Source organism: Schistocerca serialis, chromosome 3, assembly GCF_023864345.2.
Source record: "Schistocerca serialis cubense isolate TAMUIC-IGC-003099 chromosome 3, iqSchSeri2.2, whole genome shotgun sequence".
Classification (NCBI taxonomy): domain Eukaryota; kingdom Metazoa; phylum Arthropoda; class Insecta; order Orthoptera; family Acrididae; genus Schistocerca; species Schistocerca serialis.
The window spans coordinates 343,493,781-343,518,766 of NC_064640.1; the positions used below are offsets into that span (position 1 = coordinate 343,493,781).

At 42.2% G+C, this 24,986-nt stretch overlaps 1 protein-coding gene across 2 annotated transcripts in view; it reads left to right on the forward strand.

The window, feature by feature from the left end:
* The window catches only part of LOC126470153 (plastin-2), a 237,643-nt gene that overhangs the window by 71,173 nt on the left and 141,484 nt on the right, over positions 1-24,986 (forward strand). The window contains exons 1-2 of one of the 2 annotated variants that reach the window (XM_050097771.1): positions 14,148-14,280; positions 17,686-17,850. In XM_050097771.1, coding sequence (XP_049953728.1) covers positions 14,212-14,280; positions 17,686-17,850 — 234 coding nt within the window. In that variant the 5' untranslated portion in view covers positions 14,148-14,211. Of the gene's footprint in view, positions 1-14,147; positions 14,281-17,685; positions 17,851-24,986 lie in introns of those variants that run through there. The other variant, XM_050097772.1, reaches the window with a different exon arrangement.

Here is a 24,986-nt window from a genome sequence, read left to right on the forward strand (position 1 = left end):
TCCCATTTCTGCAGCTTTGCGCATCTGATAGTTCCAATTTAAGTCTGAACTGAGCAGAAGTCGGAGAAAGCCATATCCAGCATCTACTGCAACCCGTGTAGAAACAGAATGACGTGAGTTAGTGCAAGAGGACAGTGTTTCGACCATTCGGTGGAAATGTACACATTGTGGTGCGTCTCCAAACCAGATACAGATACTACAGTCCGAAGAAGATCAGAGTCCATACACATCTATCAGCCCAACATGCTATCATCGTTATTCTGTACCATCCAACAGAGAAAAATTATGAACTATAAAAGCTCCACTAACTTCATCTGATATAGAACTCATCTAGGCGCTGTTACTGACACGATGACACATAGCTGCGACGTGGGTCAAGTGCTGAGAGAGAGAGAGAGAGAGAGAGAGAGAGAGAGAGAGAGAGAGAGAGATGTTGCAATGCTTCCCAGAATAGCATTTCTCCTAGCAGTCCTAACAGTGCACCGTGTCCGTCATTGAATTTACCTGTGAAACTGCTGCTGCCGGTGCAGAACGATCCTATTAAATATACAGCTCTTGATCCACTGCAGAGGCTAGTTTAAGGTTTCATCGCCTGTACTGCAGGAGGATGATCGTATCCCGTGGACTATACCGTAAATAGTAACAGATGCTTCCTGTGGCCCTGTCTCATTGTTTGAAACATTAGTTTTTCTGCTGTAACGCGCTTTGTACACTGCATTACATTTTGTTTTTCTGCCATGACTTCGAAGTCTGTGTCATGTTCTAAACTGACATTAAGACATTCTGATTCACAGCCTCTCGCAGGGAACTAGATGTCGCACAATGTAAATCATATCGTTACTATGGCTACCGTAACACACCACAAACACTGGATGATTTTAAATAAGAGTTACAACATAAGCAAATTGGGTGAGTTTTTGCAGCCTTGTGGATTATTTCAAAACTACAGTCTGAAAGTGATTCACGAGCTCAACATTTAAACTCCTCTGTCACAGTCATGGAATAGCTGATGACTGTACGTTCCATTTCGACTGATTCATCATATTGCAGTCATGTACGTGATCACTGTTTCGGTGCTATCCATCCCAGAAGGTGTTCTCCATCCCCCAAAACTTTTTCTTCTACTCAAAGAAGCGACATCAGTCAATCATTATGTCGTAACCAACAGCGTGCCAGTGGACGGATGGGATGGAAAAGACACCATCGATGTACTCTAATAATAAGCATCACAGTTGATAGTGCGAACAACTTCAGCACTTTTACAGTAATTTCAACACAGACCAATGATGCGACAGCATGTTTCCCAATTCCAGTACCATAGCTAAACCACCCCTTCTCCACTTTGCGAGTATCATTGCGAACGTGGATAGATGACTATGCATTACCTCTATTCATTGTTAATTCTCGTACTCATCCACCATCAAAGGATATCGGGCAGCACTCTACATATTTGACACCTCGAGCATAGTGCTTAATTTATATCATCTTTCTCTGCGTATGGGAGTCACAGAGCATTCTCGCTGTCTTATGGTAAAATTAGAGTGTGAAAGACCCTCTCACACTGTGACTGACTAACCCACCGTGCAGCACCGTTACGGATTAATCTGCAACCAACCAGAAGTAGGCTGTTACACTCAACGTCTCGTGAATGAATGGAGCTATCAGAGTCTTCACCCATCCAAGTACACAAGATTTCTCAAGATGTGCTCATGTTGAGGACGTTAGCACCCCTTATCAGTGTATAGTAACAGATTTGAAAGTGTCGTGATGTAATAGCAGACGGTTAAGAACAACAAGAAATAGTTGATTTTTATGCAGACAGACGCATTTTTACGTAAATCAGCCAAGCTATCAACTCTAAAAGTATTGTTCTAGAGTCTAGGATCATTACCTGGAAGGTACTGGTAAGAGAGAACATAAACACATGCACTTCTAAGGCTACAACTTTCTGCACTTAAAATGGGCCATAATATTAGATCACTTTCATTTCTGATCTATCAGTCGTATGGAATGTAGCGCTGTTAATATTCCAGTGTAAGAAATATGTTTAAAGTGCATGACATGCATCCTTCTTGCAGGTTTCTGTACCATAAACTATGGTAACAAACTGTAAAACAAATAAACTACTTCCTTAAAACATTGGCTCTGTGTGGTAAGAGTACAATATAGCTTTCCGGAGATGTATAACGTCCACTGCTCACATCCGATCACGGTTCGAAAATTATACTATTCCTGCATCAGCCCTATATAAAATGATCGTTAGTAACGGCGAATACCTCTTACAAGGAAACAGATAAATGCATAGCAGCAGCGTCCAACATGTGAATATTAAAAGTAATTGCGCCACTAAGTCTGTAAATAGCATGTCTGTTGGCAAATGTTTACACGGGTATTGCAGTGCCTCACAAGCACCTTTTGCTAACTTAGTTATGAAGCTGAAGTCCCTATTCTACACCCAAGATGCGACAGTGGGATGTAGTACATATCATAAATCAAAGTTCGTTTAGAGGAAAGTGTCACGTTTCATCACCCTTGAGATGGAAGTCCTCTGATGAACGACAGGTTTACCGTTAAGGATCACAACTTTCCCCCTGTCTAGAATGCATCATCAGTCTACCATTAAAAATTAAAATGGGGGGGGGGGGGGAGAGATATGTAGTGCTGTAAGGAATATGGAATAGACGATGCTGTCTGTCTTCCTGGTGTAGGTATGAATGATGTAAAAGGGTTTGCTGTGGCGGCTGCGGCGGCTGCGGCGGCTGCGGCAGCTGGGATGGGGTAGGGGCCAGGGGCAGCGGCGCGCCGGGTGCCGAATAGTGGGGTGTGTTTTTTTTATTAGCGATCTTTTGTTTAAACTGTATTCCATTTATTTCACCTACCAATAAGATGCTGCGAATTAAAAAAAACTACCCCATGCAAGTGAAAAATATCGATTTAATTAATTTTCATAAATTTTTTTACATCATTGTGGTGTTAGGAGTAAAATAGTTAAGGGGGGAGGTGTGCATGATTGGGGGAATGGAGCAGAACAGCAGCTGAAGTTCAGAACACTTGGCTAATTTGCATAATTTTTATGAAAAACGCAGCACAAAAGTTTAAGTGGGGGTGGGTGACAAAGAATAATTCGCCAGAAATGGCTTTCAAAAGCATGTAAAATTCGGAAAGTGTACCAGAAAATGGTGAGAGGACAACTAATTACTTTATTTGGTATCAAAGGCGTAGAATACTTTAAGGAAATGTGGGTGACATGGGGCTCCATGTAATTACTTCTTACAAGAGCTACATGTTTCCTAGTAGCAGAGAATGATGAACAAGAGAAATCCAACCCTCACAGACTGATTTTTTTTATAAATAAACAATATACGCTTGAATTTCCCGTTATGCGACCCTTCCTCTCCACCAACAGAACGCCATCTTGGATTACATCATTGAAGGGATGACAGCGCCCTCTGGTGGCGCTTCCGTGTACTAGGTCAGTTGGATTCCGGAGCCCATGGTGATCACACTGTTTCCTGCCATTTTCCCCGCCATCTTGGATTACATCACAGAACAGATGACTGTGCCCTCTGGTGGCAGTACTGTGTACTAGGTCAGTTGGAGTCCAGATCTCGTGGCGAAAACACTGGATGGTGGTACTGCCTCTAATTGTGTAAATAAAGACTGGTGCATGCAAAATAGAGTTAAGTCCAGCACAGGTAAAGTTCTTCCCCACCTATCCCTAGGAAGAGGTGGCAGTCGGGTGACTTAGGTTAGTGGAGGTAGCCCAAGTGCCCTTTCTTTCCTGCCATTTTCTTAGGTTTGTAGAGGTTGCCAACCTGATGGAATTTGAACTTCCCGCCAGAGGGCATGGCACTTTCCCACCAGAAAGATTAATTAATTGATCAATTTAATTAAGTAGCCAGTCAAATTGATAATAGTGAGAGTGGGGTCTATTCAAATAACTGACCTGAAAGTGTACCTGTAGCAATGAGGGGTGGGGGTGTCCTGAGGGGATGGGGAACAATAGGTTAAGTGCAGTGACATGGAAAACCACTTAACAGAACAATAGGTCAATTACCTGTCAGCAAAGGAGAACTATAGGTTAAGTACCTGTCAATCCCAGAAGAACAATAGGTTTGCCTCTGAGTGCATACCTGCCCCAGATGTAGGCAACCTGTACAAACAAAATGTGCTCGCACCCGTGTAGCCGTACTACTGACGTCTTACCGCTTGTTCCGCCCTCTGGTGATACTGACTCAGCTCCACCCCAGTGTAGATGTAAACTGCAAGTCTTACCTTACTGTACTAGGAATCTTAGAATGTGTCCTTATCACTTAACAGTGCATTAAATTTTTCTTTTTTAATGAGTTTGGTGGAGGTCATTATTTGTGACATGCACTGCTCTTGATCAGACTCTGTATTACTCGTGAAACTTTTCTTTTGGATGATAAAAGGATGAAGATGAAGGGACTAATGACAACGATGTTGAGCTCGTTGGATAAACCGTCCGTCGTCTTCAGCAGAATAAGGAACAGGCTGGTCCGGTGAGTAACCGCAGAGCATGACCCGCTGACCTCAGGAAACTACTTGCCAGTGAGGCGCATCAAGCTGCCCGGACTTGCCCTGAATGCTGTGCTTACCTGTATCGTCCTGCCAGCCTGTGTATCGCATGAGCATGGAGGGCTGAAACTCTGGTTCTGATATAAAGCCGCCACACATCTGCTCCTCAAAAATACACAAAATCAACAAGGTCCTCCAACATACCTTCTCAGTACCTGTCCACGGGCTTACACAAGATAATTACTACTCCTCCTCCTCCTCCTCCTCCTCCGTCCCGTATTGGCGCTGGGTCAGCATGGTTATTAATGGATTTGCCATGTTTAATTTAAGGGGTGGGCGGATACCTTTCCTATCACCACCCCCCTGTTCCCTCCCTCCCTCCCCAGGACGAAGTGTGTGTACCTTAAAAGTCTGCCTGTCGTGTTATTCATGTGAGTGTGAGCATAAGTTCCCTAAAAGCTGTTAGAATGTGTTTAAATTCCTAAGAGACAAACAGCTGAGGTCATCGGTCCCTAGACTTCCACACTACTTAAAGTACACACAACCATACCTGAGGGAGGACTCGTACCTCCGGTGGGAGGAGTTCCGTAAATATGTATCAATCGTGCAGAATTTCGGAAATAGCTTAAAATGTACATCCAGGCTGGCTGGCATACCGACCCTCGCCATTTATCCCTCAGGCGGATTCGATCCATGGTCGGCGAGCATCCCTGTCCAGAGAGCGGCACGTGACCCACACAGCTATCCAGCTAGGTTTTTCTGTGGGATTATTACACCGTGATATCATTATGTCTAAACTACACAAGCCACCTTACGGCATGTGGCAGAGGGTACTCCTGGTACCACTATGTCCCTTCCCTCCCTCCCACCCACACCAACCCTTCTTCCCTATTCCACTCCCACTTGTGTGGGTACAATGATGGTTGGTAACCCTCCCTATTACTTCTAATTTTTCTGACTTTTCGTTGTGGTATTTTCACGAAACGTACATGACAGAAGTAAAATAGTCTTAATCTTCTTGTACTGTCTTAAAATGTCTGGTAAATGTCTCTGTGATGCACAACGGCTGACTAACAACGTCTCTCTCTCTCTCTCTCTCTCTCTCTCTCTCTCTCTCTCTCTCTCTCTCTCTCTCTCTCTCGTGTATATATAAACCACTTCTTTCGTGGATGAATTATGTTTCCTTAAGATCTTTCCAATGAATCTCAGCCAGGCAGCTCCATTTCCTACAGTTTGCCGGATACTTGACAAAAACTTTTACCAGGCCATCTGTTTGACTGGATTGAAGAGTGCTTAGGGAACAGAACTTAGTATGTTATTCTTAATGGAGAAAAATCTTCAGAGACGTAAGAGCAACTTCGGGTGCATCCTAAGGGAATGTTATACGATCGTTAATTTTCAAAATGTAGATAAATGACCTAGTGTAGAATGTCGGATGCTGTAAGGGTCATTTCATGGATGACGCTGCTGTCTACAGAGAAGTCGCAACGCTAGAAAACTTAGCCAAGAGCAGGAAGACTTGCAGAGGACCGACACCTGTTGCAGGGAGTGGTAATACGTAACATTCATTTACACTCAGGATCAGCTGCTACTCACTGCATCAACCATCGATGCTGTGCATGTCTTCCTGCAGGTTTGCTTCACTTTCTGGCGTTTGCTACCTTCTTAGTGGCAACTGTATCGTGTGCGAACAGCCTCATGGAGCTATCAACAAGCGCGCGCGCTTTTGTTCGCGTGCGTGCGTTTTTTCCCCAAATTAGTCTAGCCTATATATGCTTCATTGATATGTATTAAAAGGGACAGTAAAACACGAAGACCCCCGCTGAGGGTCTGCGGGTTAGAATAGGCCTGGATAGGCGTCCGTGAGCATGACGCTGGGGGAGTGACAGGAAGATGGGGAAGTGGTCGCTACCACACAGGTCGTCATGTGCTCTTCAGTGCATAGATGGGAGGAATCCTGGGCTGCAAACTGAAATCAATAGCCGAGTAACCTCGAGCCACAATGAAATGTGTGGCGGCCCCAGTATTTAAGAGGCTGAGGTCGAGTTGGGACAGTAAATTATCGGCGTATCTGCCACAGCCAGTGAGCATGGTGCTACTCCACAAGGGGTTATGGGCGTTAAAATCTCCCTAAAGTAGGAAAGGTTTAGGGAGTAATTGTATCAGTGCAGCCAATACATTCAGGGGTACCACACCATCTAGAGGGAGATATACGTTGCAGACAGTTATTTCCTGCGACGTCCGTATCCTGTCAGCCACAACTTCAAAAGGAATTTGAAAGGGTACAGGTTCACTACATACAGAGTTCAGGACATAAACGAAAACTCCACCTGACACACTATTGTATTCGCTACGGTTCTTGTAATTCAGGATTCAATCTCCCCCCACATGGTGCCATCGATGTTATGATTGAGCAGGTCACTACAACGATAATTTCTGCGGCGGAAAACGCGATCCCTCGTTCTCTAGAGTGCCTGCGGCGAAAGACAGTGCCTTGGTGGTCGCCGGAAATCGTTGATGCATTAAAGAGCGTCGACGAGCTGTACAGTGACATATGCGGCACCCTTCCCTGGAGCACCTCATAGCCTTTAAGTGGCTCCTTGCCTGCGTTCGCCTGCTTATAAAACGACGGAAATAGGAGTGTTGGGAGAGGTACTTGTCGACCATTGCGTGCCATAAGTCACCTTCCCAGGTCTGGACGCAGATGTCTTTTTGGGTACCAGACCCCAACAGGTGTCACTGGCGTTATCGTCAGTGGCGTGCTCTGTACCGACGCAAACTCGATTGCCAAGCACTTTGCTGAGCACTGTGCTCGAGCCTCTGTGTTGGAGAAATACCCCCCAGCTTTCCACACCCTAAAACAGCAGATGGAAAGCAAACTCCTGTCGTTCACTACACACCACAGTGAACCTTATAACGCCCCATTTACAGAGTGGGAACTCGTCAGCGCCCTTGCACATTGCCCTGACACAGCTCCTGGGCCAGATCGGTCCACAGTCAGATGATTAAACATCTCTCGTCTTACTACAAGCGACATCTTCTCGTCATCTTCAACCAGATCTGGTGCGATGGCGTCTTTCCCTCGCAATAGCGGGAGAGCACCGTCATTTCGGTGCTAAAACCTGCTAAACATCCGCTTGATATGGATAGCTATCGGCCCACCAGCCTCACCAACGTTGTTTGTAAGCTCCTGGAACGTAACGTATGGTGTGTCGGCAGTTGGGTTGGGTCCTGGAGTCACGCGGCCTAGTGGCTCCGTGTCAGGGCAGCTCCCGCCAAGGTTGCTCTACCACTGATAGTCTTGTGCCCCTCGAGTCTGCCATCTGAACAGCCCTTTCCAGATGCCAACATCTGGTTACAGTTTTTTTTACTTACATAAAGCATACGACACGACTTGGCGACATCGTATCCTTGCCACAATGTATGAGTGGGGTCTCCAGGGCCCACTCCCGATTTTTATCCAAAACTTCCTGCCGCTCCGTACTTCCCGCGTACAAGTCGGTGCCTCCCATAGTTCCCCCATATTCAGGAGAATGGCGTTCCGCGCTGTTCCATATTGAGTGTGTCTCTCTTTTTAGTGTCTTATCAGCGGCTTAGCAGCAGCTGTAGAGGTGTCGGTCTCCCCTTCTCTGTATGCGGATGACTTCTGCATTTCGTAGGGATCCTTTAGTACTGGTGTTGCAGAGTGGCGCCTACAGCGAGCCATCCACAAGTTGTAGTCATGGGCTCTAGCCCACCACTTCCAGTTTTCAGTTGTGAAGTCGTGTGTCATGCACTTCTGTAGGCGTCGTACCGTTTATCTGAAACATGAACTCTATCTTAATGACGATCCACTCACTGTAGTGGAGACGTATCGATTGTTAGGACTAGTTTTCGACGCCCAATTGACTTCGCTACCTCATCTTCAGCTTGAGCGGGAGTGCTGGCAGCACCTCAATGCTCTCCGCTACCTGAGCAACACCAACTGGGGTGTAGATCGCTCTACGCTGCTGCAGCTCTACAGAGGCCTTGTTCAATCGCGTCTTGATTATGGGAGTGTGGTTTACGATTTGGCGCCGCCCTCAGCGTTGCGTTTCCTCCACCCGGTGCACCACTGTGGCGTTCGACTAGTGACGGGAGCTTTTAGAAAGAGTCCGGTGACCAGTGTCAAAGTGGAGGCTGGAGTCCCAACATTGTGAATCAGACGTGCACAACCGCTCGCCAATTAGTTGCACACATTCGTAGTTCTCCTGAGCATACTACACACCACAGTGAACCTTATAATGCCCCATTTACAGAGTGGGAACTCGTCAGCGCCCTTGCACATTGCCCTGACGCAGCTCCTGGGCCAGATCGGTCCACAGTCAGATGATTAAACATCTCTCGTCTGACTACAAGCGCCGTCTCCTTGTCATCTTCAACCGGATCTGGTGCGATGGCGTCTTTCCATCGCAATGGCGGGAGAGCACCATCGTTCCGGTGGTCGAATCCGGTAAAAATCGCTTGATGTGGGTAGCTGTCAGCCTCACCAACGTTGTTTTAAGCTGCTGGACCGTATGGTGTGTCGGCGGTTGGGCTGGGTCCTGGAGCCACGTGACGTACTGGCTCCATGTCGGGGTGGCTTCTGCCAGGGTCGCTCTACCACTGATAATCTTGTGTCCCTCGATTCTGCCATCTGAACAGCCTTTTCCAGACGCCAACACTTTGTTGCTCTCTTTTTTGATCATACGTAAAGTGTATGAAACCACCTGGCGACATCATATCCTTGCCCCATTATACGGTGGGGTCTCCGGGCCCACTATCAATTTTTGTCCAGAATTACCTGTCGCTCCATACTTTCCATGTCAAAGTTGATGCTCCCATAGTTGCCCCCATATTCAGAAGAATGGGGTCCTGCAGGGCTCTGTATTGAGTGTATCACTATTTTTAGTGGCCATTAACGGTCTAGCAGTAGCTGTAGGGCCGTCTGTCTTACCCTCTCTGTATGCAGACGACTTCTGCATTTCGTACTGCTCCACCAGTACTGGTGTTGCTGAGCGGCGCCTGCAGGGAGCCATCCACAACGCGCAGTCATGGGCTCTCGCCCACGGCTTCCAGTTTTCGGCCGCTAAGGCGTGTGTCATGCACTTCTGTCGGTGTCGGACCGTTCATCCGGAACCAGAACCTTACCTTCATGACGATCCACTCACTGTAGTGGAGACATATTGATTCTTAGGACTGGTTTTCGACGTCAGATTGACTTGGCTACCTCACCATCATCAGCTTAAGCGGAAGTTCTGGCAGCACCTCAATGCCCTCCGCTGCCTGAGCAACACCAAATGGGGTGCAGATCGCTCTACTCTGCTGCAGCTCTACAAAGCCCTTGTTCAATCGCGTCTTGACTATGGGGGTGTGGTTTATGGTTCGGCGGCGCCCTCAGCGTTGCGTGTACTCGACCCAGTGCACCACTGTGGCGTTCGCCTAGCGACGGGAGCTTTTAGAAAGAGTCCGGTGACCAGTGTCCTGGTGGAGGCTGCCATTGCAGATCCGACGCGCACATCTGCTCGCCAGTTATGTTGCACACAAGCATAGTTCTCCTGAGCATCCGAATTGCTTTCACTTTGTTCCACCCACGGCAGTTCATCTCCCGCATCGGCGGTCCAGGTCAGGGCTAACGATTATGGTTCGCGTGCGATCCCTTCTGTCTGGGTCATTTCCTTTGCCACCTCCCATCCATGTCTGTCTGCATACACCTCCATGGTGTACACCTAGGCCGCAGATTCGTCTAGACCTTTCGCATGACCCTAAGGACTCAGTTACACTTGCCACTCCCCACTGTCACTTCCTCTCAATTCTTGACGTGTTCAGGTGCTCTGAAGCCGTTTACACCGACGGTTCAATGGCTGAAGGTCATGTTGGCTTCGCCTACGTCCACAAAGGCCATTTTGAACAGCATTCCTTGCCCGCTGGCTGCATTGTATTCACTGCAGAGCTGGTGGCCATCTCGTGCGCTTCAGTATATCCGTTCATGCCGCGGGGAATAGTTTCTTCTGTGTACTGACTCCTTGAGCAGCCTACAAGCTATCGACCAGTGCTACCCTTGCCATACTTTGGAAGCGTCCATCCAGGAGTCCGTCGATGCCCAGGACCGGTCCCGTCGTTCAGTGGTATTTGTGTGGACCTCATGACACGTCTACATCCCAGGCAACGAACTTGCCGACAGGCTAGCCAAACAAGCTACGTGGAAACCGCTTCTGGAGATTGGTATCTCTGAACCTGCGTTCTGACTTAGGCCGAAGGGTTTTTCGGCTTTGGGAGACGGAATAGCATGACAGTACACACAACAAACTGCGTGTCATTAAGGAGACTTACGAATGTCTTCCATGTTGGCCTCTCGCAGGGAATCAGTTGTCCTCTGCCTGCTCCGCATTGGCCACGCTTTAGCGACCCACGGCCGGCCGAAGTGGCCGAGCGGTTCTAGGCGCTACAGTCTGGAACCGCGCGACCGCTACGGTCGCAGCTTCGAATCCTGCCTCGCGCATGGATGTGTGTGATGTCCTTAGGTTAGTTGGTTTAAGTAGTTCTAAGTTCTGGGGGACTGATGGCCTCAGCAGTTAAGTCCCATAGTGCTCAGAGCCATTTGGCGACCCACGGTTACCTCCTGCGCCGTGAAGACCCGCCTGAGTGTCAGTGCGGCGCCCGGTTGACAGTGGCCCATATTCTGGTGCACTGTCCCACTTTGACTGCCCAGCGACGAAATCTTGGGTTACCGGACTCGTTGCCGCTACTTTTGTCTGACAACGCCTCATCGGCTATATTTGCAGCGGCGGCAGCAGCAGCTTCGATCAGTGGCTGTATAAATGTGTTCACAGGAGACTAAAACGATCGGATGGGTTGATTGTTTGCAGATGGCGCTGTCGTTTATTGACTAGTAAAGTCATCAGAAAATCAAAACAACTTGCAAAACGATTTATAAAAGATATGTATATGGTGCGAAAATTGGCAGTTGACCCTAAATAACGAAAAGCGAGGTCATCCACATGAGTGCTAAAAGGAATCCGTTAAACTTCGGTTACACGATAAAGCAGTCAAATATAAAGGCCGTAAATTCAACTAAATACTTAGGAATTACAATTACGAACAACTTACATTGGAAGGAACACACAGAAAATGTTGTGGGGAAGGCTAACCAAAGATTGTGTTGTGTTGTGTTGGCAGGACTCTTACGAAGCGTAACAGATCGAAGGAGACTGCCTACACCACGGTTGTTCGTACTCTTTTTAGAATACTGCTGCGCTGAGTGGGATCCTTACCTAATAGAATTGACAGTGTACATTGAAAAAGTGCAAAAAAGGGCAGCACGTTTTGTATTATCGCGAAATACGGGAGTGTGTCACTGTAGTGATACAGGATTTGGAATGGAAATCATTAAAACAAAGGCGTTTTTCGCTGCGGAGGAATCTTCTCACGAAATTCCAATCGCCAGCTTTCTACTCCGAATACGAAAGTATTTTGTTGACGCCGACCTACATAGGAAGAAACGACCGCCATGATAAAATAGGGAAATCAGAGCTCGTACTGAAAGATAAGTGTTCGTTCTTTCCGCGCAGTATATGAGATTGGAATAAAAGATAATTGTGAAGGTGGAATAACAGAATTGTGAAGCTGGTTCGATGAATCCTGTGCCAGGCACTTACATGTGATTTGCAGAGTATCTGTGTAGATGTGGAGCTAGGAATGAAGTTGTCCTGGAACGCTTTAATTAGAAAAAAATAGCTAATAAAGAACACAATGACTCGACCAGATAGAATGGATGGACACTGATAATTGCACGAGTCGTTTCTGGAAATGCTTGTAGATGGGATGGTGTAAGGTAGGAACCACAAGAGCAGGTCTGAGTGAGAGTGCGTTGGGACGATCGCTGGTGAAACAGCATGCAGAAGCTAGGTTGAAATGAGGATAGCTGCCAAGCTAACTGCATCTAACCAGTATTAGGGTTAGTAATTTTTGAGAACATTTCTCGTAGAGAACATCGGTTTTCGCAGTACTTCAAAATGATCGTAAACAGTCAGCTGCAAGAACCCTTTTTGTAGGATTGGTGACCACAGTAGTTACAGACGAGTTTGTACAGTAATAAATATTTTCCTCTGTACGTTACCATAAAAATTCGTCTGCATACATAGTGGAAGTTGTTAGGAACAAAAAATTTTCAGTTCACTAGTTTCTGCATATTTTCGCACAACCGTTCACAAGATGTGTAGTCGTTTGTGTTAGGGAGTTTTCACTAGCACCGCCTTAGCATTTGCTGGGCTCTCACATTTTGCTGTAGGCTGACTGGTTCCAGAATTAGCAAGGTTTCTCCCTTAATTTCTTCCGGCGATAAGATTTGCAGCTTACTGCAAATGCCTAGCTAGCTAAATGCCTCTGCTTTCTAGATGCACAGTTTACTATGTGAGGAAGCTTTAAAAATGTGTTTGTAGCTATCTTCCGACGTTGTAAACAATGCGTGCGTCTTAGGAATATATATTTATGCACACGAAATTAATTTTTCACTTTTCACTGTTTACACTTTGCTGACAGCGGTCGGGGATCCAGTCGTGTGCAATATAGCGGCTGCAGCGCGACCCTACAGTTCGACCAGCTCGCGTCTTGTTAGACTGCTCCTAATTGAACATGTACTACTCCCTTCAACATTTTCGAGCATTCGTGAGCGCCTGTGCAATCCGATGCAGATACCGTCCCCTATCATTGCTGGCGGAAAGGAGTCTAGCTAGCACTGCATGACGAATGATGCGCATTTCTCCTGAAAATAATTATGCACGCTATGCGCGTCCGTTTAGCAATGAATCGGAGCACATTATTTTAAGCATGTTAATTCAGATGTTTACATCTGGATGTATTATGTCATCTGTGTGTTTCTACATAGACAGTTATGCCGTCATCTTTGTCATGCTTCCGGGACAGCAATATTTCTTCTTCCAGCGTTTGGGCTAATAATCGTGGAGCCATATATAAGGTGAGTCGGTGACATGACTCGAGGAGTGTAGTAAACTAAATAAATAAAATACCGGGAGCAGAAATATTATTGTCCCAAGCCATCGGAAAAAGAGAAATACATCACAAGATGGTTAGTTGGACTGTTGCTGTCTTTTTTTTTTCCCCATAATCGTTTTAGTGGAGGCTCCAGTTTTGGCGTATACTCATAGCTTTCCTATTTTATCACTTATTTTATGATCAAGTTAGAACCAATTTAGTTCCCCTGGTTACTAAATTATTTGATTTAGTCTTCAGTAACTGAAATTATTCAGTGGATTCTAGCAAATGTATTTTTCCTGGTTGATGCTATGTATCTTCAGTAATCTACGTAGATATGTAGAGAGAATAACAATTTGATTTGTAGGCTACTGAGACAGCCTCTCATAAATTAGCCGATATATTAACACCTACTAATTAGGGAGAAACAGTAATTTCTCGTAGTGGTACTGGCGACAATCAAATTATTTCTCAAACAAATTAATTTCCACTTAGAGTTGGCAGCGGAAGGGACAGTCTTTAATCGTTCATAGCTATAACGGAAAAATATGAAAGATGCATTCCGTACAAAATCTGCTATCGTGACGTCGCCTTTATCAGCTTACGTAAGTGGTTATCAGCACGGGACGAAATACCTGTCTCAGAAGCAAATAGGTGGTAGATGGCAGTTCGTTGGGCACGATGGAAAGCAACGGTTACGTTTCCATATTCGACGAGCTAGACGAAGACGCGTACGAATTCTTTTCTCGCGTGAGTTAATTTTATTACTCAGCGCACGGAAAATGCGTGGGAACCTTTCGGCTCAGATCAGGAAATGGGTTCACATAACGTTGTCGTTAAAATCCTTCAGATGGTTGTCATCTTTACTAATTGACCGTTGTTCATCAGAACCAGTTTAAAATTTATTCCTCACACAGATTATATGTGGTACAGTCATGTTTCGTTCTTGATATAAGTTGTGTGGCAGAACTAAAACTTGGTGTCGTTTTAATTTGGACTGCACTTCAGCCTCCTCACAGCCACTGGTTCCTAGATATTAGTTTTACCATGGTCATCACTAACATTCTTTGCAATGTGACTAGATCAGCTTTACTACTATGAAAAACAACTCAACACTGTTAATCAGAATGTGTGCAGTATGATAAATAACTGTACTTTAAGTAACCTATATCATCCACCAAAGCATTTAAGAGTGAGCTTGACACTATGATTGATGTAACATTTTTGTGTCACATAATGTATTTTGGCTTGTGCAAAAGACAGTCAAAATGTGGTTATTAACCTGAATAACAGTATACTCCCACTATAAAAAGAGCATTGTTATTCATAACCAAATTGAAGTAAATGTATTTCCCATTATAGCAGTCTTCTACAACTTTTATGTAGACTTTGATTTACTTACTTTTTGTATTCGTGCTTTTAAATCTTCAGTTTTGATTGTTGTGTGTAAAAAAAAAATGTCAGTTACTGAGAAAAATTTTGGGAAGGATGTTAGATAAGAACAGTTCATATAAAATTGATACACAGTTCATTGAGGGAGAATGACAGAATTGTGGGAGGTTCTTCAAAATCCTTAGCGAATGGTGGATTGGATGAACCAGTTAAACTTTAAATGTTTGTTAATATGGGATAACCACACTTCCATGACAGGTCTCTGTAAAAACTGGATGCTTTAATGCTGCTGTCTTATTCAACATATAGTGCTATCATCTGAAATATTTGTCAAGTTTTCAGTGTGTATGCAGAAGTCAGTTTGTAAAGAGATTAAAGTTTTTAATATTAAATTTGTGACAATTAACCTAAAATTAAGTTATTGCTAGAATCCTGAGAAGCATTTGTCAGGTCTGTGAAATAAATTTATTCTTCTAGTGGCTTGAGTTCAAGCTAAGCAAGTCTTATGTGACTTGAGAATTGGGTTAGCATATTGAACCACTTTGTATGATGCCAAAGAATGGGGACAAGAAGACAATTTCTGATAACTGTAGCTGATGAGTGTCTTCACTACTCTGATGATGCTGATCTTCAGATGATTTTAAATATAGCACTCCAGTGTAAGCCTCCTATGTGTAGTTAGCTGAAATAGGGTATTTAACTTTACTTTTAACCAAACTACACTAGAAGAAACAATTAATGGATTTGACATGGTTTTGCACATTTTTAAAGATTATCTTTTAATTAATTTCATGACTCATAAAACACAGTATATTCAGCTTCATTTCTATATACTAATAATTTCTCAGATAATGGATCTGAGACTTGCTGTAATCCTTTACACAAGCAAATTCTAGGCTTGTTGGTAGGAATCTCTTGCTCTCTGCTCTTGTTCCGTCTCTCACGGGCAAATCTATACCTCACCAACCTGATTTAATAAATGTTCCTAAATCAGTTGGGGCAAATTGTGGAATAACTCAGGCAGTGCCATTAAAAAGGCTAATTCTAATTGCTTCCTGTGTGTTTCGTTCTGAACCAGTACTCTTTCTGTGACAGTAGTGTCACAGATATGTTCACTCTGTGGTTATTTCACTTTTTCTTCCAGGTGTAAATGTATGTGGTGTCAGTATTATTACTCGGATTTAGTCAAGCACTACTACTTTCCTTGTAAATTGTATCCACTAGTTAGGTATAAAAATGCATCTTGAAGATAATGCAGACTGTGCAAAAAGTATAATGAGGTGACACTGTAATAAGGTCCACTATTTCGAAGGAAAGGAAAGGAATTCAGGGAAGTGAAAAGGCTATAAAGTTAATTTCACAGAAAACCTGCTGAAACATGATTGATGGATCCTGTGACACAACTCTTGTTGTCTTAAAGACTGTAATAATCTGAACGGATATTTTCAGAATTTTTACGTGACTGCATAAAATACCAACTTACCATTGTTACAGTTGCATCATCCGCACTTTGACTTACCTGCAATTTCTACCTCAAGCTTAAAATTCTTCTGCCAAAAAGTGATTTCTGATGGCCCACATTTAAACTTCAGGTATTAAATAATTCCAGAGCTCTTCCATAGATGGTGTTGTGATAACCAGTGCAGACCATAAAAGGCAGTCACAGTAATTTTGATGTGTTGCCGTCCAGAATCTGGTCTTTGAATGCGCTACTGTTCCACGAACCATCAGTGAAATAGGCAGCACACAATTATATTGTGATCCATATTTGCAGCACTCCATGAATGCTGTTCAGCTTCATGAGCCCTACAGTGCAACCCTATAAAATGTACCTGTAATTGTGTAACAGGAATAGGTATTCTTTGTACTGGTGTGATTATATGCTATTGTGACGCTTGACACATTCATTCAATCATTCAGATCAGGCAGAAAGTGTCCGATAGGGCTGCTCAGCAGCACTTAAACTCCATTTTGTATAATAAATGGCCAAATTTTCTCAAAAAAGGTGAAGGAGAAATTCTGAATGGAAGTCACCTCATCTTAAAGTTCATTTCTTTCTGGCTTGTGACAGAGTGAAAGTTCAGTTGAGTTTATCCATTAACCAAAATATACTTAAAATGTTCAGAAAAACATTAGTTTTTGTCTACTGGAGTTTAGCCATGGAGGCTTCAGAAGCAGTGCACTTAGATACTAATCATATCATGCTTACACAATTATGAACCATCCACAAATTTATTGCGTTTACTGTATTCAAAGCATGGTTAAGTTCACTTCCTTGGTAAATGTGGTTTCCTATTATTTAAGGAGAAATAATGGGCGTTGAAAATCAGGACTACAGAAAGATTTCTGTTTTATAAGCAGAAGATAGCTGGAAACATTCAGAATAGGCTAATAAAATAACAAATGTACTTTTCAAGAAGCATGTAAATAAGTCAGACAATCAGACTTTTTAGAAAGAATTTAAAAATTTAAAATTCCGTCTGTGGTTTGAAACTATATTGCCTTCATATTATTATTAACTAAGTGCTTTATTTCTGAAACACTTGCAGCCAAACTTAAGTAGGCAAAAACAAGTAAAATGTAGAGGGGAACTTAGATGAATCTCACTGTCATTATGCCTTAGTAACAGTTGGCTTCATTGTCTTTCGGTGTTATTGTCTTGTTCTTGTTTTGATACTAAACACAGTATTACATGATATATAATTAATCATTAAGTTAAGGTTTGTACATTGAGTGATTTATAATTTTTTGTTGTTGTTACAGATCGACAAAAATGGAGATGGTTTCATTGATTTGTCAGAGTTACGAGAAGCCCTGGAGGTTTGTGGATTCAAAATTCCTGGATGGGAAGTTAGAAAAATAATAGCAGAATTTAACAGCCGTGGTTCTAACCATTCTGGCCGCCTCTCCTTTGATGAATTTGAGAAGGTATTTGTACAACATTATTATTTGTTTGTTGCTGTGATTAGGTGGCTTGTGGAAAGTTGTTCATAAAATAATGCTACAATGTAGAGTGATATACTATGTAGTTGTGACAGTAGGCAGGTACAAGCAGAAGTATCCTCCCAGTCAGACTGTTGTGACATTTCATTCCTGGTTATGCAAGTTATGATCCTGTGATTTAAGTGGATAGATATTTTCGTAAAAATGCATCTGTGACATTGGTCTTTTACTCCATGCTTAACCACAATTTAGTGCCCTGGTTGCTCTTCATGGTTTCATAAGGCAAATCTGCTGGAAGACCTGAAATCAATTGTAATTCAATTAACCATGTAACTTACCTAAATAATGAAAGGTAATGCAATTTTTCTGTGGCCACTTCAGCTCATAAATAAGTAAAAGTTTGCACAAGATATAGTGGGAGTTTGAACCCAAGAGAGGTTACTTGATAACTGTAGTGTCATTTCTAGCGTTATATATTGAACAATTCGTGGGAGAAATATAAAGATGATACCAGTCACTGGTTTGAAAAATGAAAATGATGTTTTTTGGATTTCTTATGTATTTGATGTTCATTTATTGTTTTAAGAATTGTCATAGGGAGTCACTGGGCACCTATAGTCGGCAGGAAAGGTGACTGAGGTTGTAAACAGCGTTCAGTTGCCTTGTGCACACTGAATTGATGCTCTGATCTTTTAATTGTAGTTTAGGTGCAGTATTTGTAGGAAACGGTGGATTCCAGTGTAAAAGTGTTAATGCTTGTTTCTCACTTCACAAATTGTGTGCCAAATGACATTTATGACTGGATGCCAAGTGACAAAGTACAAACAATTCAGCAAAGTATGGCTGGTAGATGCTTATTAAATTCAATCTCTGTGCATTTTGAATAACACACCACCCTTGAATGATGCTGTAGATTCATCAGCAGCTGAATACCTATATGGTTCATAAATTTTGAGAAACTTGAGAGACAAGTAATCACATACTTCACTTGACTCAGAAGTGACTGAACCTAAGTGTTGACATGTGTAGCACTCCGGATTAGAAACATGAAGTGCCCAGAAAAATTGCATAAATCATCTGCAAGTGAAACAATCTGAAAAGAAGTCAGATGATTATAAGCACTGTCTTGAAAAAAGTCCTGCAGGTTCTTGCACTTCTGTTCATTTTTATTTTACATGTGTAGTTCCATAGGACCAAATTCAACAGCAAATCTCCAAGCTCATAAAATGTTCCAGTACATGAATTACAATATAAAAGCAATAACAGATAAAATAAAATGTTTATGAACCCAAAAAGAGACAAGTCATAAGTTTAAGTAAATGCAATCAACAATATAACATAAGAAACAGCTTAATTTTTCAAGGATCTCCTCAATGGCATAGGACGACTGATGCATGAGGAAATGCTTCGCTTTTGATTTGAAAGCACGTGAATTACTGCTAGAATTTTTGAATTCTTGTGGTAGCTAATTGAAAGTGGATGCAGCAGTATACTGCACACGTTTCTGCACAAGAACAAAGGATGTGGGATCCAAATACAGATTGGATTTTTGTCTAGTATTAACTGAGTGAAAGCTGGTAACTCTTGGGAATAAGGTTTTCTACATGTCATGAACGTATAAGTTCATGAACTTATAAGTATGAACTGCACTATTTGAAACAGAGCCAATGTTGCACACAACATCAATAATGACGCTTTGCTGTCTGTTGCTAAAGTAAGAGGTGAACCAATTGTGAGCTACTCCCATATTCCATAATGGTCCAACTTCCGGAGCAATATTTTGTGATTGACACAATGAAATGACTTAATTAAATCATAAAAGATGCCTTGTGTTTGAAAGCTATTGTTTAATCTGTCCAGTACCTCAGAGAGAGAAGAGAATATAGCACTTTCAGTTGTTAAATGACTTCTAGAGCTGAACTGTACATTTGATAGCAAATTGTCATATAAAATGATCAATTATCCTTACATATGCAGCCTTTTCAATAACTTTAGCAAACACTGATGGCATAAAGTAGGTCTAAAATTGTCTACATTATCCCTTTTTATGAAGTTGCTTTACCACTGAGTATGTTAATGGTTCAGGAAACTGACCATTCCCAAAGGAGAAATTACAAATATGGCTAAGTACAGGGCGCACTCCATCAGATCCATGAGAGTTCTTAGTCTTCAGTGTTTTAAATTATTGACTCACTCCCCCTTGTCAGTATGATTGACGAATATTTCAGACCTCAATCTTGGTAAGGCATTTTCCAAGGGAGTTATACGATTCCCTGTAGAAAGTTAAGTTTTTATTTAATTCACCAGCAATGCTCAGGAAATGATTGTTAAATATTGTACATATATCTGACTTACTAGTAACAGAAATATTTTTACTACGAACTGAATTTATATTGTTGATCTTGTTCTTTCTTCAAAACTGACCATATTGTTTTAATTTTATTCTGTGAATTAGCTATTCTATTTGCGTACCATATACTCTCTTCCTTCCTAATAACATTTTTAAGCACCTTACAGTATTGTTTGTAATGGACTACTGTAGCTTGATTGTGACCACTTCAAAAATTTTGATATAATTTCCACTTCATTTTGCAAGATATCCATATACCACTAGTCAGCCACCCAGGCTCTCTATTAGTGCTAGTATCCCATTTAGAACACTCTAATGGAAAGCAACTCTCAAGATCATGAGAAATGTGTTAAGGAAAGCATTATATTTGTCACCTATTTTATCGGCATTATAAACATCCTGCCACTCTTCTTCTGTAATGAGGTGTAAATGTGACATTTGTTGGAGTATAAAAGCCTTTTCGAATTAAAATTTGTGCAGCATGGTCTAAAAGGCTGTTCACCCTTTTATTAACAGAATGGCCATCTAGTAATGAAGAATGAATGAAAATATTGTCTATGCTTGTGCTACTGTTCACCTGCACACTGGTTGGAAAAAACACAGTCTGCATCAGATCTTATGAGTTTAGGAGGTCTTCCAACATCCTTTTTCTTGCACAATCACATAGAAAATTAAAATTGAAGTCACCACGTATAACTAATTTTTGGTACTTCTTATAAGGTGAACAAAGAACCCTCTCTAGCTTGGGCAGAAATGCTCTGAAGTCAGGGCTAGGGGGCCTACAAAAAAGAACAATAAGTAGTTTAGTTTCACTAAATTCAACTGCCCCTGCACAACATTCAAATACCTCTTCAGTGCAGTGCCGTGATACGTTTATGGACTCAAATGGAATACTGTTTTTTTACATACATGCCCACTCCCCCATTCTGCAAAGAACTCCTTGAGAAACAGCCAGTTAATCTGTATCGTGGTAAAGGAAGCATATGAATTGTCAAATTATGTAAGTGGTGCTCCAATATACCAATAATGTCAGTCATCATCTATAAGCAGTCCACTAACTTTACCTCTAATACCTCTTATATTTTGATGAAATATGCTAATCCCTTCTCTACTTGGGTACCTGACCTCCTGTGAAAGTGATTCCTTTGTTAGAGGGCTTCTTTCAAGCAGATATACCTATCAGCTGACTTAAAGCTAAAAAAGGTGCAGCTCTAACACAAATTACTACAGGAATTTTTCAGTGAGTGCTCCCACCACCACCCACTACACTGTCACCTATGAGCTTTGCCAGCTTCCCCTTCCCATACCTTTTGAGGTGCAGGCCATGCCTAGTGAAACTATCTATTGATAGACACAGCTGGCACCCTCTGCCATCAGTGCTTTCTCCAGCCCCATGTTAATACACCTAACAGCAGCATTAACATGAAGCCAATCATGATGCTGAAACAGTTGGTTGAAGTGCACATTAGTGCCACCAGTTTTAGCAGCTATCTTTACCAGGTCACCGCCTAAATCATATTCCCTGTCCATATAAAGACAGTTTCTCACTCCATCCACAGTCGCTACCTGATCCTCTTTTGTAAAATTCCTATATTACTCGGCTATGCTGTCAGTCACCTAAGCCAACCCTACACTTGGCTTCACAATGCTGGTCACCTGGTACTCACTACCCAAGACTTCCTGCAACTGCTGGCCCACACCTCTGCCATGCGAAGTACCTAGCAGCAGAACTTTCTTCTTTATGTTAGAAATTGCTATTGACTAAGGCTTTCTAACTGCTGAGGACTGCTACAGGTTTCTTACAGCTACAAGAGGCTCTTCCCCACTCAATTCTGACAGTTGGTCAAATCTATTGGTTATACGCAAAGTACAACTGTCTGGATAACTGCTCCTCCTAGCTGCCTTCTTACCAACTGCAAGTTCTCATTCCACAGCACCCTTTACCCTCCTCGACCTATCTAGTTCCTCCTTTGTGTCTTGTAACTTCAAGTGAAGGACACAGATCTTACTCTCCTGCTCTTCTCTCAACTTATTTCTGCTACAAATTGTACATTTCCAGGAAAAATCTCGCTAGGATGCCCATTGGCTTCCCGACTGCATTCCCCCCCTCCCCCAAATGAAAATTCTTTGAACAAATCCCACACAATAACCCTTTACTCACAAACCTACAAGAAAGCCCACACTTCTCACTCATGAAAAAATTTTAACATTTACTGAAAAAACAGAATGTCTATGTTACCTAAGTTCAATTGCAACAGTAGAACTGTTTAAAGAACTTACAATAGTGCTCTCAAAATTCTCTCTACTAAGAAAGCAACAACTTCTATAAATACTACTAAACCACAATTAACACCAATATCACCAAAACTTCACAAAATTTCTTAGCTACAACCAAAAATTCAAGTTGCCACTGGAACACTCAACGAAATTAAACACAGTGAATGAAAATTTTACCGAAATATTTGTAATGCCATATTCAGTAGCGCACCGTGCCAGAATTTTATTTCTTCCTTGGTTACACCACACAGAATGTTGTAGAAGTGGTCATGTTATGTATTTTGGTGTGCTATGTGTTGAAATAGGTTGTCTGTATAAAAATTAACAGAAACAGACTGGCAGTGATGGAACATTACCAGTTTCAGTGATAAAACCACACTTTGAATTGTCAAAAGGCAAAATATGTAATGTTGGAATCATTTTCGCCTCACATTTGCCACAAATCTTCTGCTGAATTACCAGAAAAATGCACATTTTCAATGTTTTCACTGTCATCTTCACTAGAATTGTTTAGAAATGAACAACTCTCATCATCAAAATCACTGTCACTATCACTGTATCTTAGAGATTCCTTTAAAAGCTGTAAAATCTCTTCTTCAGAACTGAACATGAGCAATTAGCCACTGCACGTAGGCAAACTTGAATGTAATAATTCAAACATTCATTTAAACGTAACTGCAGCAGTTTAACACAGAGTTAACACAGATTCCCCTAGATGGCAGCACGAAGCACCATTGATAGCTAGCATTGTCAGCTTCGAGAATTGAGCGTGTGAGAACTGCGAAAAATTATGTTGAATGAAGATCAACATTGGAGCGGAAAACAAAATTCACAATGTGTAGCACCACTCGATGTTGGAGTGGGAAGAGTTATATGTAAAAAAAAAGTGGCTGTCGGCGAGGGGCAGAAGACTTCCCATGGCAACACTACCGGACAGTCCAAACATCTTAGGGTTAAGTAAAGAGAGAGAGAGAGAGAGAGAGAGAGAGTGAGTGAGTGAGTGAGTGAGTGAGTGAGTGAGTGAGTGATCCACCATCTAATGGACAAATAAACACCTCTGTTATCATATCTCTCTCACTCCATGAGACTCTGCAGAGAGGTTTGGAATTTAGAGCAGGGCATTGGAACCTTGCCAGGCCAATACTTTTGATGAACTTTTTTTCCAGCCCAAGGATTTGAACTGTGTGCCTCATAGTGGATCGCCACCACACAAGTGTGCATGTGCTTCAGCAATTTGAGCAACTTCACAGCATAGAAACAGTACTAAACAGCAGATGCAGAATTACACTGTGACTGTAGACAGCAACTAAAGATGTAACCAAAAAAATTCAAATGCATTTGACATTAAATACCTTTTTATGACTGTAATTGACATATATATAAGGTGGTGACTACTGTGGGTAAATACAGAATTCTTGCTTGTCAGAACTGGTTGGCTTCATGTTACAGATGTAGAGGACAGCGACTTGAACCCCAGTTGATGCCATACATGCTCCCTTGGACTGATATATTTTTCCTTATGTATAAATTTTTCAGCTCATCTCCTTCAGAGCATGAATGACATACCTCACCTGATGACTTTATTTCTGGTTTGAGAGGGGTTCCAGGTATCTTGAATAAAGCTGGCAGACAAATGGGAGATATAATTGAATATGTAAAAGAACTCTGAGCAACAGTATCAGTCTGAGTACTGCTTAAATCAGAGAAATAAATTAAATATACCTGCCCAATTAGGGTTTTCTTGTAGGATGTCATTCATGATTTTCAATGGAGTAAATTTCTTGTTGGAGGTTTAGCACTTCAGAGCTTTAAGTTGTACCAAATTTGGTCCTTTCTGTCTTTGATGTTGAATTCATATTGTTTCATTATTATCGACTGGCTGAAGTAGTGGAGAGGGCTACTACTACTCAGTAACATGTGATCGTGATCAGTTATGGCAACAACCGTCAATTGATGAAATTAACTGCAGGTGGTGTAATTCTTGTATTAGAACAAAAAGCAGAAACTCACATTTTTCTGTGCTCCTATTGTGTTCTGGCTGAATAAACCACTGTGTCAGTTATTTGTAGCAACTGCTACTGGATGCAGAGGGGAAAATGCCATGTTGTGCAGGTAGTGAGAAAGATAAAAGTGCAAACAAGATAAATGTGATTGAGGAAGGATGGGTTGTTAAAAGTGACATGCGAGGACAATGGAAAATGTTCAGTATGATATTGAATTGTAGGTTGAAGCATTACAAAAGTAAGTAGAATGGCTAGCCAGACAACATTGCTAGAGTGAAAGCACTTGGTTCATATTATGCAACCATCTGTAGGTCATGTGCTATGTATACAGTCTCAACGGGAATACTGTTAGGGAAGAAGAAAGTTGATGCACTAGTGCTTGTAAATGATTCACTATACTGATTGAGATCATGTTGCCTGTGCTATGCAAATACCTCGATCACATAAAAAATTAAAATTCGAGAAATGCAAAAATTTGTGGAAGTATGTGA